Genomic DNA, 14,329 nt, shown 5'->3' with positions numbered 1-14,329 from the left:
ATTATGACATGCCCAAAATAGCAACATCAGGTTGGAAGTGGATAAATGCGTTCCGTCTGCATTAAAAACCACACGTAAACACCGTTCCGTGTGCTTTCATTGGTCAGAGTGCTAACGTGGGGGGCGTGTCTACTTCCCTCCTGTGCTCTCATTGGTCAGAGTGCTGATGGGGGGCGTGTCTACTTCCCTACTGCATGTGCTCTCATTGGTCAGAGTGCTGATGGGGGGGGGCATGTCTACTTCCCTCCTGTGGTCTCAAATGATCCATGGGTCGGCGGTTCTAAATCCCGGCTCCTCCTGTCCACATGTTGAAGTGTCCTTGGGCAAGACACTGAACCCCACCTTGCCTCCAGTGGCATGTGAATGTGAGGACGCTGGCGTTGACTGTTCGCCGCTTCACCTCCCAATGTATGAATGAATGGACCGTTGCAAAGTGCTTTGAGCACTTGGAAAAGCGTTATAAAAATGCCTTCCATTATAAAAATGCCAGCCATTCATTGGTCAGAGTGCTGACTGGGAGCGTGTCTCCTTCCCTCCTTACAGGAACTCGTTCCAGCTGAAGCAGCTCCACGACCAGATCCTCCTGGAGGTGCAGGAAGCAGTAGCAGCAGCCAATTGGCACCTGCCACCGCAAGACGAGCAGGAAGTCCCGCCTCTGCCTCTGCCACTGCCGCCGCCACCTGAGGAGCCCCGACGGGAAGTGACCTCGCCCACTACTCCGCCCTCTCCTCCTCTCCCTCCTCCTCCCTCCTTCCAGGAACTGGAGAGCAGCGCCTCCTCGACGGTAGCAGCCATGACCAGCACCTTCAACTACGCCCGGCCCAAGCAGTTCATCGCGGCCGCCCAGAGTGGCCCGGCGGGCTCCGGCCTGTCGTCGCCTCTCTCCCCGGCCTCGGCCCACAAGCCCTTCAGCCGGGTGACGCTGCCGCCGTTCACCAGGGCGCCCAGTGTGGAGTCACCCACCTCGCCGTCCTTCCCGCCTCCCCCGCCGCCCTTCCTCAGCCCCGTCAGCCTGTCGTCCCCGTCGGGCCCGGCCGCCCACGACTTCCCTCCGCCGCCTCCTCCTCCTCCTCCGCCTCCTCCGCCCGCCATGTCTCCGGCGCGCTCCGACTCCTCCTCGCCATTCACCTCCATGCCGCCGTCCCCAGCTGGGAGCTTCCTGTCGTCGATGCTGCCCTCCACGCCCTCCTCCACCCCGGGGAGTCCCACGGTCAACGCCCTGGGCCTGCCCAAAGGCAACGGCACTGTGTAAGTACCTCACTGTACATACGCACCGTATAGGGCTCAAGCCTTAGTTATATACCGTTGTTGCATTCCGGTGTCGTGATCACTAAATAACAGATCTACAAGCTCACAAGGCATCACGGATCAGACACCTTGTGAGCTTGTAGATCTACTATTGGAGCGTGCACAATGCACTTATTTTATTATTTCAAAACATACAAGGTTTTTGGGGAAATAATTTCTCAGAATTATGAGAAATAGTCAATGTCCAGTAGTAAGCCACTTTGATCTCTGCAGGATTGTATGTCAGGAAACATGGGTTTTACAGATGTATCGATTCAATTCAACTTCACAGCGTCAAAAAACAAGTAGTCTCAAGACACTTGAGCAGATGGAGACCCAATCACCCAACATTGTCCCATACAAACAACGGATTAGTGGATGAAGTCTGACTATCAGTTGACTATGAGACGCTCAGCCACAGATTCCGTATACGTTGAGTTAGGTAACATGCGGTGTAGTGTGTGTACATTACAGGGTGACAGTGTGTGTTCCCCCTCAGACAGAGAGTCCTGCTGGCAGGCAGGGCGTCCGCTGCAGGCTGGAGGTCTGCTCCTGGATGCAACATGACATGTTTACATTCTTTACACAGCATGTTTATAGGAGCGAGCACAGTGAAGAGGGCCTTCTGAACACCACACACGCAACGCACACTTGCGTGCGTGTGTGCGGTGCAAGGGTCTTAGCCCTCACATTGACAAGAAATCACAGCTATGTTTTTTATGCAAGTTAAATAAACATTCCGCCATATGTTTCAGACAGTACGGCAGGCGGGGGGGAGGTGGCTCACCTATAGAATGCTACCATGCCCTCTTTCCTGTCAAAAGACCAGCACTTCTCAGAAACCCACATGCACCTCCAGCATACCCTGGACAACCCTGGACCCTGCAGTGTCCTATGGGGGGGAGGGGTGTGTGGTGGTTGATGTCGGCAGCCCCCTAGACGTTTAGCTAGCCAGTCAGAGAGGAACTAGCGTTCCACTGTCACGCTAGTTCAAGGGCATTTCACAAGCTCATAGTGTGCTGTGAGCTTGCCTTGTACTGTAGATCGGCTATTTTCAGCTAAACAAAGTATAAAGGGACATTCACATCAAGCACAATAACTATAGATATAGCAGTGGTAGGGATATCCTCAGGATCTGAATCATAGATAGATAGATAGATAGATAGATAGATAGATAGATAGATAGATAGATAGATAGATAGATAGATAGATAGATAGATAGAAAAGCAAACATTTCCATAAAATGGTCCATAAAAAACTATATTACACCATTGTCTTCATTGTGCTGTGAACACTCTCTCAAAGCCACTTGACTTTGAGAGATCATTTAAACGATATTTAAACATATTTTACGTGAAAAGCCCTTAAATCAAGACACACACACACACACACACACACACACACACACACACACACACACACACACACACACACACACACACACACACACACACACACACACACACACACACACACACACACACACACACACACACACACACACACACACACACACACACACACACACACACACACACATTCCAGCACGAGGGCAGAGAGATAAGGAGACGCTGTGTGGAATGTCAGAGCTGGACATTGAGCCTGATAAGGACCTAATGAGAGACCAACACAGGGGGGGGGGGGGGGGGGGGCGACGTGTTGAGGAGGGGTACTGTTACAGATTAGACGGAATCTGTTTTGTTTTTGTTGCTGAATGACCTAACCCTTTTTCAGTCCTCCTTAAGTATCTGATGCAGTGATTCTGCAAAGGGAACGAGACTTGAACTTGTGTGCATGCCCATCCATTTTACCTGCATTCTATAGTGCCTTTTGACATAACCTGTTGTCTTCTTATATACTATTATTACAGCTATAATTAAACTAATTCATATATATATAAATTAAAATAAAAGGGATTTTAGTGTGTCTGACAGAGTTGACATGAATCAGTTATGAAGTGCATAAATGTCCCATTTTAGAAAGAAATGTTACGCATCTATTTTGGGTGAACAAAAACATTGTAATCTAAAACTACATTTATTACTAAACCAGTTTCCGTTTGTTATAGTTTTTTTTGTAAAGCCTAGTTTCTATTTACATTTCACATAACTAAAATGATCCATTTCTCTATTCTCGTTTAGTTTTAGGCAGCTCAACTCTAATAACCCTGGTCTGTTCAGCAGAGCATTCCCTCGGAAGTCGTCGGTCAGCAGAACCCCGCGGCTCACCTCCGACTCGGACATCCAGGGCACCAAGGACGCCGTCATCCAAGACCTGGAGAGGAAGCTCCGCTTCAAGGAGGAGCGCGTCAGCAACGGCCAACAGGTCTGCACTTCTTTTAGGCGTTTTGTATGTGTGTGTGGAGTGTGTGTGTGTATTTGTTTTTCAATTACGACAGCGTGTTGGTAGGTAATTTAGACAACAAGCGTGTTTAGTAACACATCGTTAACCCTAATTAACCATCTAGTCCCAACGACCTATTTGATAACACGGCTGACTACACTACACTGCAGCCTTTGTAACGTTAACCATTGCTTTCCTTTCACTCATTCCATCATAAAGCAAAATATAACTTTGGGTAGAGCAGGTTCTCAAACATTTTCATGTCACGGACCCCCAAATTGGCCACGGACCCCATCTGAAAAGATTTTCTGCCAGGGCCCGTCACGAGAGAATGATTTGTCAAGATTTGTTAAGTTTCCAAAATAGCCAAGAAGAGGTTGTACAGTAGGCTATTTAACAACACAAATATAAACCAAAAAACCAAATAGGCTACATTAATTTAACTTTAAATTAAAAAGTTTGAGAACCACCATTGAATCCATTCATCAGACTTAATTGATCCCACCCTAATAAGTAGGTTAACTACAGTAGTTGACTGTGTGTGTGATGTGCGAGTGGCAAGTGTGTGTGTGTGTGTGTGTGTGTGTGTGTGTGTGTGTGTGTGTGCGCGCGCTGTGGCACTCACTCACTAAGCCGTCGGGCTGACCCCGCCAATTAATCCATGCTTCCAGAGGTTAACCTATGAGGAGAAGATGGCTCGCCGGCTGCTGGGAGCAGACAACGCAGCCACAGTGCTAAACACACAGGACACTGAGGAGGAGACAGGAGTCACACAGGTATGCAAAGGGTTAACCACATTTTAACCACTTAAACCCCTCTAGTCTCTTAGAGAGCTTACATATAGGCATAGACAAAATTGTACCGGGGACCCCCAAGGGTACTTGAGGGGGTTCCAGGGGGTCCCCATGCAGCAAAGTTTGTTAAGATAAATCAGTACACTTTAAACCTACAGTATACATCGGCTATTTCCCCCAAAACCCAGACATTTTCTTTGAATACTTTTAAAACCTTAACAACATGAATCTTCTGGCACAAAATATTTGCAGATGTTGGTCTGCGGCCAAATACATATACATTTGTTGGTCCTCGACGTGAAAATGTCCGAGAACCGCTGCACTATAGCGTGTACAGTCTGACCACCATCATGTCCCACCGTTGCATACAAAACATTCCTATCTAATGAGCCCCCACCTCTAAAAACAGCCCGTCCAACTTTTCCGAGCCCCCCGTGGAAAGGGCTTTCTGGAGCAGCAGTGTGTTATGAAAGCCTGGATGTAAACACAGTAAAACCGTTCCCTCCCATAAAAAAGCACTGTTTATGAACACTGGCAGGGAAACCGCAACAGCGCTCTTACACGAGCGCCAGGGAGTAACACTCTTTGAAGGCCCGTTGTAAGCCATTTGTCCCCCTCGGAAACCACTCCAATGCCACGGAGAAGTGGCAGCCAGTGAGTTGGCAGCTCTGTGTGCATACGCACTGCCTGGGTCCTTTATTTTGGCGATTGTCAAACCTTTTCACATCAAGGAGCCCTCAAAATGATATCTGCCAGGGATCCCCAGAACAGAAGATTTGTGTTATTACAAATAATTCAAGTTGTTTTCAAGAATTTACATTTTTGAATATAAAACATATAGTATAAAATGGGGTCAGTGGTTACACTGATGTTATAGACAGTATATTAACTCATTTAGCTGGGAACTCCCTGGAACTTTTATGACCTACTCGGCATTCGAACCCTGGTCTCCCACGTGAGAAACTATAGTTGTCAACGCCACAAATCCATAGTCCATAGACTTGGCTCGAAAACAATTTATTTATAAGTGCTCTAAACAAACATTAAAGTCCATTGACTTGGCTGGCTCTAAAGTGCTCTAAACAAACATTAAAGTCCATATACTTGGCAGGCTCTAAAGCCCTAACCACACCAAAGGGTCACCATGCAATTCCTTGGGTCCAAACGGTTGCAAGGAGCTAAAACCGTCTCGACCCTTTGGTGTGGTTTGGGCCATTGAATTCCATGCGTTGAATCACTAGGGTTAACGTGGGTCAATGTGCAACAAGACATATCACACTAAAACCGTCTTGACCCTTTGGTGTGGTTAGGGCTTAAAGTGCTCTAAACAAACATTAACAATCCTATAGATTTGGCTGCCATGATGCCAATCAAAGATCAATGGCAAGTCACAATTATACTGCAAAGCAGTTGATATTCACTGTTGTACAGAGGAGAGATTACATACAGGCCTACATATATGTCTTTGCCACATATATGTGTGTGTGTGTGTGTGTGTGTGTGTGTGTGTGTGTGTGTGTGTGTGTGTGTGTGTGTGTGTGTGTGTGTGTGTGTGTGAGGGTGTGTGTGTGTGTGTGCGCGCGCGCGTGCACGTGCATGCGTGCGTGCGTGCATATATACATATACTGATGATGTAATGTATGGCCAGGGACCACCTGCAATACCACCGGTTGAAAACCCATGCTGTATGGGGACCTAGCAGGTCACAGACAGGGTCACTAGGATGAGGCTGGCTGGGCAGGGCACTGCGGCAGTAGAAAACTGCATTACATTTAAAAAAAAATATATATATATATATATATATATATATATATATATATATATATATTACTCCTTATAGTTGGTTGAAAGGGGTTGATTTAGACTAGCTAAGTTTTTCTTTTCAGCTGAGATGGGCAGTTTTTTTGTTTTTTTTCTTCACCGCATCACAGTCACACGAAGCTTGCAACTCTATTCAACTCAACTTCTCTCCTCTCAACTAAGCTGCATTTCCATCAGGCCTTACTGGGCTGGAATGTCAAGTTGGCAAATGTTCTGTGCAGTCCTGGGGTCTCCCCCACACTGAGGGGACTCCATACTGTACATCAACACATCTGTCTGTTGAAATGAGAAGCCAGTTACACAACTGTTGCAAATCAATCAGGGGGGACAACATAAACGAGGCCAATCAAAGATCAATGACAAGTCACAATTATACTGCAAAGCAGATGATATTCACTGTTGTAGAGAGAGAGAGAGAGAGAGAGAGAGAGAGAGAGAGAGAGAGAGAGAGAGAGAGAGAGAGAGAGAGAGATTCTCTCTCTCTCCTACATAAAGACAAGGCCTACTGTACATAAACATTCTTTGCCACCATGCCAGTCATGAACCAATACAGCCACCCTGTCACATACTTACAATGAACCTCAGCAACCACACAACGCCACACTTCAATTGAAGTTCGGACCAAAAGGAAATTGAAATTCACTCAGGATTATTGTGTGATCAAGAGCCACATACTGTACACACACCATATACTGTTCCCCCTTACAACTCACATCCCAACGGCAGATACAACACAACATACAGTACTGTACAACATATACTGTTCCCTCTTACAATTCATATACCCAACGGCAGATACAACATAACATACAAACGGTAGATTCACATCAGCATTCAATTCCAGAGTCAGAAACAGTCAGAACATGTTTCATTGCCACCCAGTCACTGGGTCCCAAAATGAACAGCTTAAATTTCTACCTCTTGGCCAGTTCACACTTGTAAAAGAGACTCCGTCTCAATGTGGTTTTACCTGTTAAATAAAAGGTAAAAAATAAATCACACGCATAGGCTACAACACAAGCAGCAGCAGCAAAGAAGCAAAAAACAAATATCGTACCTTGAGTTGTCTTCTACTTGACTTCATCAAAGTGATGCCAAGGTCAAACTGTGGAACCCATGCCAGCCTCTCTCTAGTTCATAACGAGCCCTCCAGCGGCGCCTCCGGTCATCTCCATCCTCCATACATCTGGCTAGCTGGCCTGTAACTTTCCTCCCGGTATCAATGGCACCGAACAGCCTCATTCTCCTGGATGCCATCTTCTCACTCAGCCATGGATGTTTAGTACTGCGTGTAGCATTCTGGTGTAGTGCAGTGGTCAGGGATTTAGGGAAGGCTCTAGGATCCAGCATTCACAGCATGTCACAGGAGAATGGACTCAGGACTGAGAAGCTGAGCTTGGGGGTCTGGGGTCATCACCCTGGCTTGTATACCTGTGGAGCAGGTTGAGAGAGACACCACAAGCTTTGAGTATAAGTAAGGTAGAAAGAAAAAGTGAGCTGAGCCACATACTGTACCCTGTCACAACTCACTAGCAACAGCAGGAAAACATACAATGATAGACAGCCTGTATACAGTACGTATACTGCAACACAACCTAGTAGTATACGTTAAGGAGCGTAAAATGAAACCCAATTGGTTTCATGTTACACTCCCAAGAGTTAAAGATCTATAAGGTTCCATTTGGTTACCACCTCTCCATTATTTAAGTTTAACTGGGGACCACCTGGAACCCCCTCAAGACCACTGGTGGTTCCCAGACCACTGGTTGAGAACCACTGGTGTAGAGTGAGAAACCAGGAGGCCTATAACGAAGTATATGGGGTTTAAGTGGCTAGAAATGAGCAGCTCTAAGTACGCCTTTTAGGAGATTGAGCAGTGCTGTTTTTCTTTACACAACCAGACTGACATGGCTGTCAGTGCTGTAAAATAAATGTTGACTTTAGAGTCGAAAGTCAAACAGAATGTGAATAGTAAATAGGCACGCTGAGGAGAGCCTAGGGTTTGTGATGCTGCCTGTTGGCCTGCCAGCCTGACATGCTGATTGGCTGTTGTTTCCCAAACAGTGGCTCAAGACCCACATGTGGGTCGTTGACCCAGTTTTTGTGGGTCGAGAGTACATTTTCAAAAATGTAAAACTTCGTACAGTACATGCATTTTTGTACATTTGGGTCCCGGGCAAACACATGTATCTTGGCTGAAAAGGGTTTGGGAAGCCCTGCTCCATTGCATGGCATGGCTCTGAGCCTGCTAATGTGTGAGGCATACATACATACTGCAGCAGTGCCAATGGAAGATGCAACTGTGTTATAATACTGAAAATGTGTGTGTAGTTGAGATGACGTTTTTGTAATCCTTAATTCAACTCATTCAAATGTAACCAAATGCACTATTTGTACACTAGAGTTACAAAGTCTATGGTACGAAAGCAGGTAAGATGACAAAGGCACATGTGGAAAAACGGTCTAAAACACATTATCAGACAACACCTCTCCAATGTTCTATCTCCTAACAGGAAGGCAAGTCACCGGACAGTGAATCTGTCCCTCAAAAGGTTATTCATACCGTAATTACTTTGATTCTTTCTTTCTTGGGGGGTTTTCCCATTCACTCATTACTGTATGTGTGTGGTCACTCAACTCTTCACGTGCAGCCGTGGTCACGTTACACTGTCTTCACTGTAACAGAAGCGTTCACTTTCACTTGTGGTACCAGGATCAGGACTAGGCGTGAACTTGATAAGGGAGCTAGTGGCAAACGGAACGATAAGGAACTCATTCCAAGGATTAAATGTGGATTAAGTCTTGGTTGGGTATATTTGCCATGCATGATCTGTGCATGCGACATAATGGTCATCGGTTGCTGCACTAAAAAAAAAGTGGTGATGTTGGTTGGATGGATGGAAGCCATGGCATGCCGACTGTTTTAATGTCACCGTTTCAGTTTGCTCACATAGACTAAACACAATCTCCACTTGTCACTGCCTGCAACTTTGCATGCCGCACACTGTTGATGTTCAGAAAACCGGGATGAATTCAGGGCTTTTCAGTCAATAGAAGGTGCAAGAAAGAGATACTGAAAACAGACGATCAACAAGCTCAGCATGCCGCGCTGTGAGCTCGTGGATCGGCTACTTTCAGTGCGCGACACCGGTGCGCAACCAAGTATAAACACCCTTGAGACACAAGTAGTGCATTCCTGTATGCACACTGTTGTAAAGTCCACTTTTCAACATTTGAAAAGAAATTGCCTGAAGTTAGATAGACCTTTAAGTTTCAAGATCCAGAGTAAGAAAACGTACTGTCAAATATAGCAGATACAGGAATAATTTCACAGAAAGCAGAAACAGTTGGGCTGAGATAGCAACTTTAGGAAGGCTAGATCAGAAGTTGGGGGGACTTCCACCCTTGCATGGCGAGGAGCTCAGCTCGCACAGCTGCGTCCACGGCCTGTCATTATACACGGCATGTGTCATCAGACCGCAAGGCCCCGCCAGATGTTCCTTCTGCCTCAGCGCAACGCCACCGGTGAGAGATTGATGGAGGGAGAGAAAGAGGGCCGAGGAGGGAACGGGGAGAAAGTTGTGTGTGTGTGTGTGTGTGTGTTTGTACTTGTATTACTATACTTGTGAGGGCCAAAAGTACCAACAATTTGAGAAAAAGACATTTAGAGGTTAGGTTAGGGGTTGGGGTTAGAGTTTTACACTTTATTTGTGCAGCAATGTCACACAATGCGGTCCTAAAATGTTGATGTCCCCACAAGTATAGAAATATAAACCTATGTGTGTATCATCAGGAACAGGGGCTGTACTGGGCTCATCGTCGAGTCACAGCAGCACCGAGTCAGTAGAAGTCATTAAAGTCACCACACGCCTTGGAATGTGCCTGCCTTGTCTCCACGTTCTTTTCAAATTAACGCGTTGGTCTTTTTGGTCATCCGCATTACCGTCGGCGAAGAGCCATAGTTATTAGTTAACACTGTTTTCTCTGTCTGTCTGTCTGTCTATCTACTTCCTCCCTATCCCTCCCTCCCTAGGAGTACAAGGTGTCTAGTTTCGAGCAGCGTCTGATCAGCGAGATAGAGTTCCGTCTGGAGCGCTCCCCGGTGGAGGAGTCTGACGATGACGTGCAGCACGACGAGGACTCCCCTGTCCAAGGGGTGGCGCCCTCCTTCGACCAGAAGCTCAAACACTACAAGGTGTTCGAGGGCATGCCGGTCACCTTCTCCTGCAAGGTCCACGGGGAGCCCAAAGCAAAGGTACTGTACAGTATACAGCACAGCACTGATGCCATGACTCCACCAGGCGATGGATCGCTATCCTAACTAGGTCACGCAGACCTTTATTGGAATACTCGATTGAATTGATTATGAAAAATAAATCGATGATTGAAAATGTAATAAAAATAATCGATTGATAAGATTCCTAGTTTAGGCATTATTATTATTATCATTATAGGTGAAAAGTATAAAAATAAAATTTGTGGTGAAAATAGCTGATCTACAAGCCGACATGTGATGCCGTTGTGTGTTGCGATAAGGGCTGCGGACCCCCAATTCCCTGAGCTGTGCACCCCCTCCCCCCCGGCCTTCAGGGGCTAACAGTACTGTAATATTTACAGTAATTTACAGTGTAAATGACAGGGTGATGACAGAGCAGATAAAAAGGAGTGCAGATAGTGCAGCAACATGAGGAGAGCAAATCACAATGATTTTAAATTGGCATTCCGACCGAGGAGGGGATCTCATATATTTTGATTTATGTTGGGAAAACATAAAGTGATGGAACACGCTGATTTTGGCATCAAAGATCAAAGCACTCATGACTTGCCTTCAACTTTATTAGGATCTCTTTTTTTTTGCCAATGGCTACTCTTCCAAGAGTTACTGAATTGAAACAGAATAAAAATAATAATATAAATAAAAAACCAACCAATATAACATCGAAGTGCACATGCATAAAGTGAGAGGCAAATCGAGTGGCAAAGTGAGTTTAACGTAATTTATTGCAGTCAGATAGGACTTTTCTGTTTGGATGTAGGGGCTGTCAAGGACAGAAAGTCGTTTTTTACCACTCAGTATGCGTTCCCGGGTATTACGATGATGTCACACACTATTGTGCCTTGTCTGACGTCTATCTCTCTCTTTACGCAGGTGTACTGGTTTAAAGACTGACGTCTATCTCTCTCTTTACGCAGGTGTACTGGTTTAAAGACTGACGTCTATCTCTCTCTCTTTACGCAGGTGTACTGGTTTAAAGACTGACGTCTATCTCTCTCTTTACGCAGGTGTACTGGTTTAAAGACGGCAAGCAGATCTCTAAGAGGAGTGAACACTACAGGATCAGCCGCGACGCCGACGGGACCTGCTCTCTGCACACGGCTGCAGCCTCGCTGGACGACGACGGGAACTACACTATCATGGCTGGAAACCCAACGGTTAGCCAGTTGTTGTTTGTTTTGTTTTTGGTCTTTAAATTGGATAGCACAGTTGAGATGAGAAACATCTTGCAGCAAAGGTCGTCAGGCTCAGGATGAATCGAACCCTGACTCGCTGTCAGGCATTACAGCCTATACACGTGGTATGCGCCCGCAATAAGTAGGCCATTGGCCATTCTTTTTGTTTTGTTTTTAACTTTTTTCTAAAGTCAAAATATATAAATTATGAATAAAAAATAAAAAATAAACGCACATTGGTGCACAATATTCAGATCTGGGGACCGCTAGGGGTCCAAATGTGACTTTACAGGTCTGTAACTGAGAATGTACAAATGTAACCAAATGGACCCGTTACATTTGGTTCCATTTGTACACAGTTACTGTACATTAACACTGTGGCCACAATCTACAATGTAAAATCCTCAGAGACAGAAATGTCGATCAAATCCTGGGGTCCATCATCCATTGCCTAAATTAGGGGTCTTTGAAATTAAAACGGATGAAAATCACTGGGTTAAGCCTAATTTTATACTTGCACAGTTGCATAGTGAAAATATCTACAAACTCACAACACGTCGCTTTGCATTCTGCACACGCAGTAGGCTGTAGTTTCACCACGAAACTCCCCTCGAAACACACACCCACGTGCACGTGTTGCAAACACATTAGACATAAATGTAGACACACTTACAGAACCTACTGTAGTGCTTTGGCTGCCTGTCAGCGCTCATTAGAGGAGCATATTATAGGTGTTAGAACAACAGTTTGTGCCCAAGAGAGGAAGCCGGCGTCACATGAGACAGGAAATCACTCAAAGACGTCACACGAGAGTTAGTCTGCTGGCTTTCCAACAGCCTCTCCAACTCTAACACCTACTTGGTATTTACATCCCTGTCGAGTGTAGAGTGTCCATCTCACTTTGTCTCTCTCTTTGTTTCTCAGTTCATGCTAGGGACTGACCAAGATATGGCTACTATAATGCAGGCATATCTTGGGTCACTCATTTGTGTTTGTTTTTCTTCAGAATTCTTGACCACAAATGTTAAAGTAATTTAGATAGCATGTTATTTAAGACAGATGCTAGGTTTCAATGTACAGATTATTTTAATAGCATGTCGTCTCTGTCGGGTGGAAACCTCTTATATACTTTTGTGTGACGTGATCAACAAAAAGTTGAATTATGGAGATAAGAGGTGTACATATTAATCCCATAGTTAGGATTCTTAAATTACCCAAAACATCACACAAAAATATACATCAATATCCATTATTGTCTAAACAAATCAATTCTACAGAAAATATCTCAGTACAAAATATGTATTATGCAAAAACTATAATCAAAGTCACCAGTGTTATGATATGCTGTGTACTGATAACAGGTACTTGTACGTGAATATGCAATGTACTTATATATATGTATGGTGCACTGAACTGTAACATACTTTAAGAGCTGCGTTAGGGCACGCTGAAGGCCGCGTGCTGGCAGGCAGTGATTGTGATGTCTAGTCAGTGACGTCAGTAGGACATGAAGTATCCAAGCTATATATGATCCTGTAAGTGTAATAAACCTTGTGAATGAATTGATGTGACCCAGTCTCCGTGTCATGTTAATCTCGTTCTCCCGGAGCAGGCCTGCCCGTATGTCCGTCTGTCCGAACCATGGAAATGTCAAGGGTCGTCACACACCAGAACCAGACGAGGGTCCGAGTACTTAGATAAGAATCATAACAACCAGACTGATCATTAATTCAGCAACTTACTTTAGATGCACTCACACCGAGCAAAGACTGCATTCTGAGGTTACAAACAAAAACTGCACTGAAAGGGCTGGGCAGCAGGTGAAACTAGTAATGTCAATTGGCACTGATTAGGTGGCCTGTACCATTTAGAAAGGGGAGAAGATAGGCTAGGTCGCACTGATCTGGGCCGTACCATTAGTGAAAGGGGAAACAGTAAGGCCTTTTGAACACTTATTGTACGTTGCTCAAGAGCGTCTGCCAAATGGTTAAATTGTACTTCTGTCTCTTTGTGTCTCTCTTCCAGGGCAGGGTTAGCTGTACAGGAAGGATGATGGTTCAGGCAGTGAACCAGCGAGGAAGGAGCCAGCGTTCCACGCCTGGTCATATCCGCAGGTAAGACCACCTGACTGACCCACTTGGCTGGCTGCTTGGATTAATGACCCACTGACTGACTAATAACCAATGCTTCTCTGAGTGGGGTCTGCGGTCCCCCAGGGGTCCTTGAGCAGGGTCCACGGGGGTCCCCAGCTAAATGTGTGTTGTTTCTTTTGTAAATAACGCCCTGCTTGATCATACTACACTAACTACAGTGTCACACAAAAGGATCAAAAGTAGCAGACCTATGAGTATTGCTATTTCTGAATTTGAATCCTGAAAAGTAACAGTTTTGGTCATATGAGCTGGTTTCCACCCGACAAAGACAAAATCTAGTATAAAAATCTGTTTAACAACTTTAACCCTTGTTCATACTTCAAAAATAGCTGAACAATCTATTATGGGTGTTCCTGGCAGTCCCTGGCACACGTTATTAGAAGGGGTTCCGCAGCCATATAGGCCTACATATGAATTTGGAGGTTCTTGACATGAACCACTGAATTAACCTACAGGCAGGCTGGCTGGCTTGGGCTGAAT

General features: G+C 45.4%; 1 protein-coding gene across 7 annotated transcripts in view; it reads left to right on the top strand.

Moving 5' to 3' along the window:
* The window catches only part of palld (palladin, cytoskeletal associated protein), a 105,315-nt gene that overhangs the window by 82,366 nt on the left and 8,620 nt on the right, over positions 1-14,329 (top strand). For 4 of the 7 annotated variants that reach the window (XM_083766508.1, XM_083766505.1, XM_083766510.1 and 1 more), the window contains 7 exons: positions 544-1,248; positions 3,429-3,612; positions 4,302-4,406; positions 8,759-8,797; positions 10,279-10,500; positions 11,529-11,678; positions 13,722-13,810. In XM_083766508.1, coding sequence (XP_083622634.1) covers positions 544-1,248; positions 3,429-3,612; positions 4,302-4,406; positions 8,759-8,797; positions 10,279-10,500; positions 11,529-11,678; positions 13,722-13,810 — 1,494 coding nt within the window. The remainder of the gene's footprint in view (positions 1-543; positions 1,249-3,428; positions 3,613-4,301; positions 4,407-8,758; positions 8,798-10,278; positions 10,501-11,528; positions 11,679-13,721; positions 13,811-14,329) is intronic. The other 3 variants (XM_083766509.1, XM_083766507.1, XM_083766506.1) reach the window with 3 other exon arrangements.

Source organism: Protomyctophum parallelum (assembly GCF_964188405.1).
Source record: "Protomyctophum parallelum genome assembly, chromosome: 6".
Taxonomy (NCBI): domain Eukaryota; kingdom Metazoa; phylum Chordata; class Actinopteri; order Myctophiformes; family Myctophidae; genus Protomyctophum; species Protomyctophum parallelum.
The sequence above is the reverse complement of the archived record's forward strand: the minus strand, read 5'-3'. Positions and strand labels throughout refer to the sequence as shown.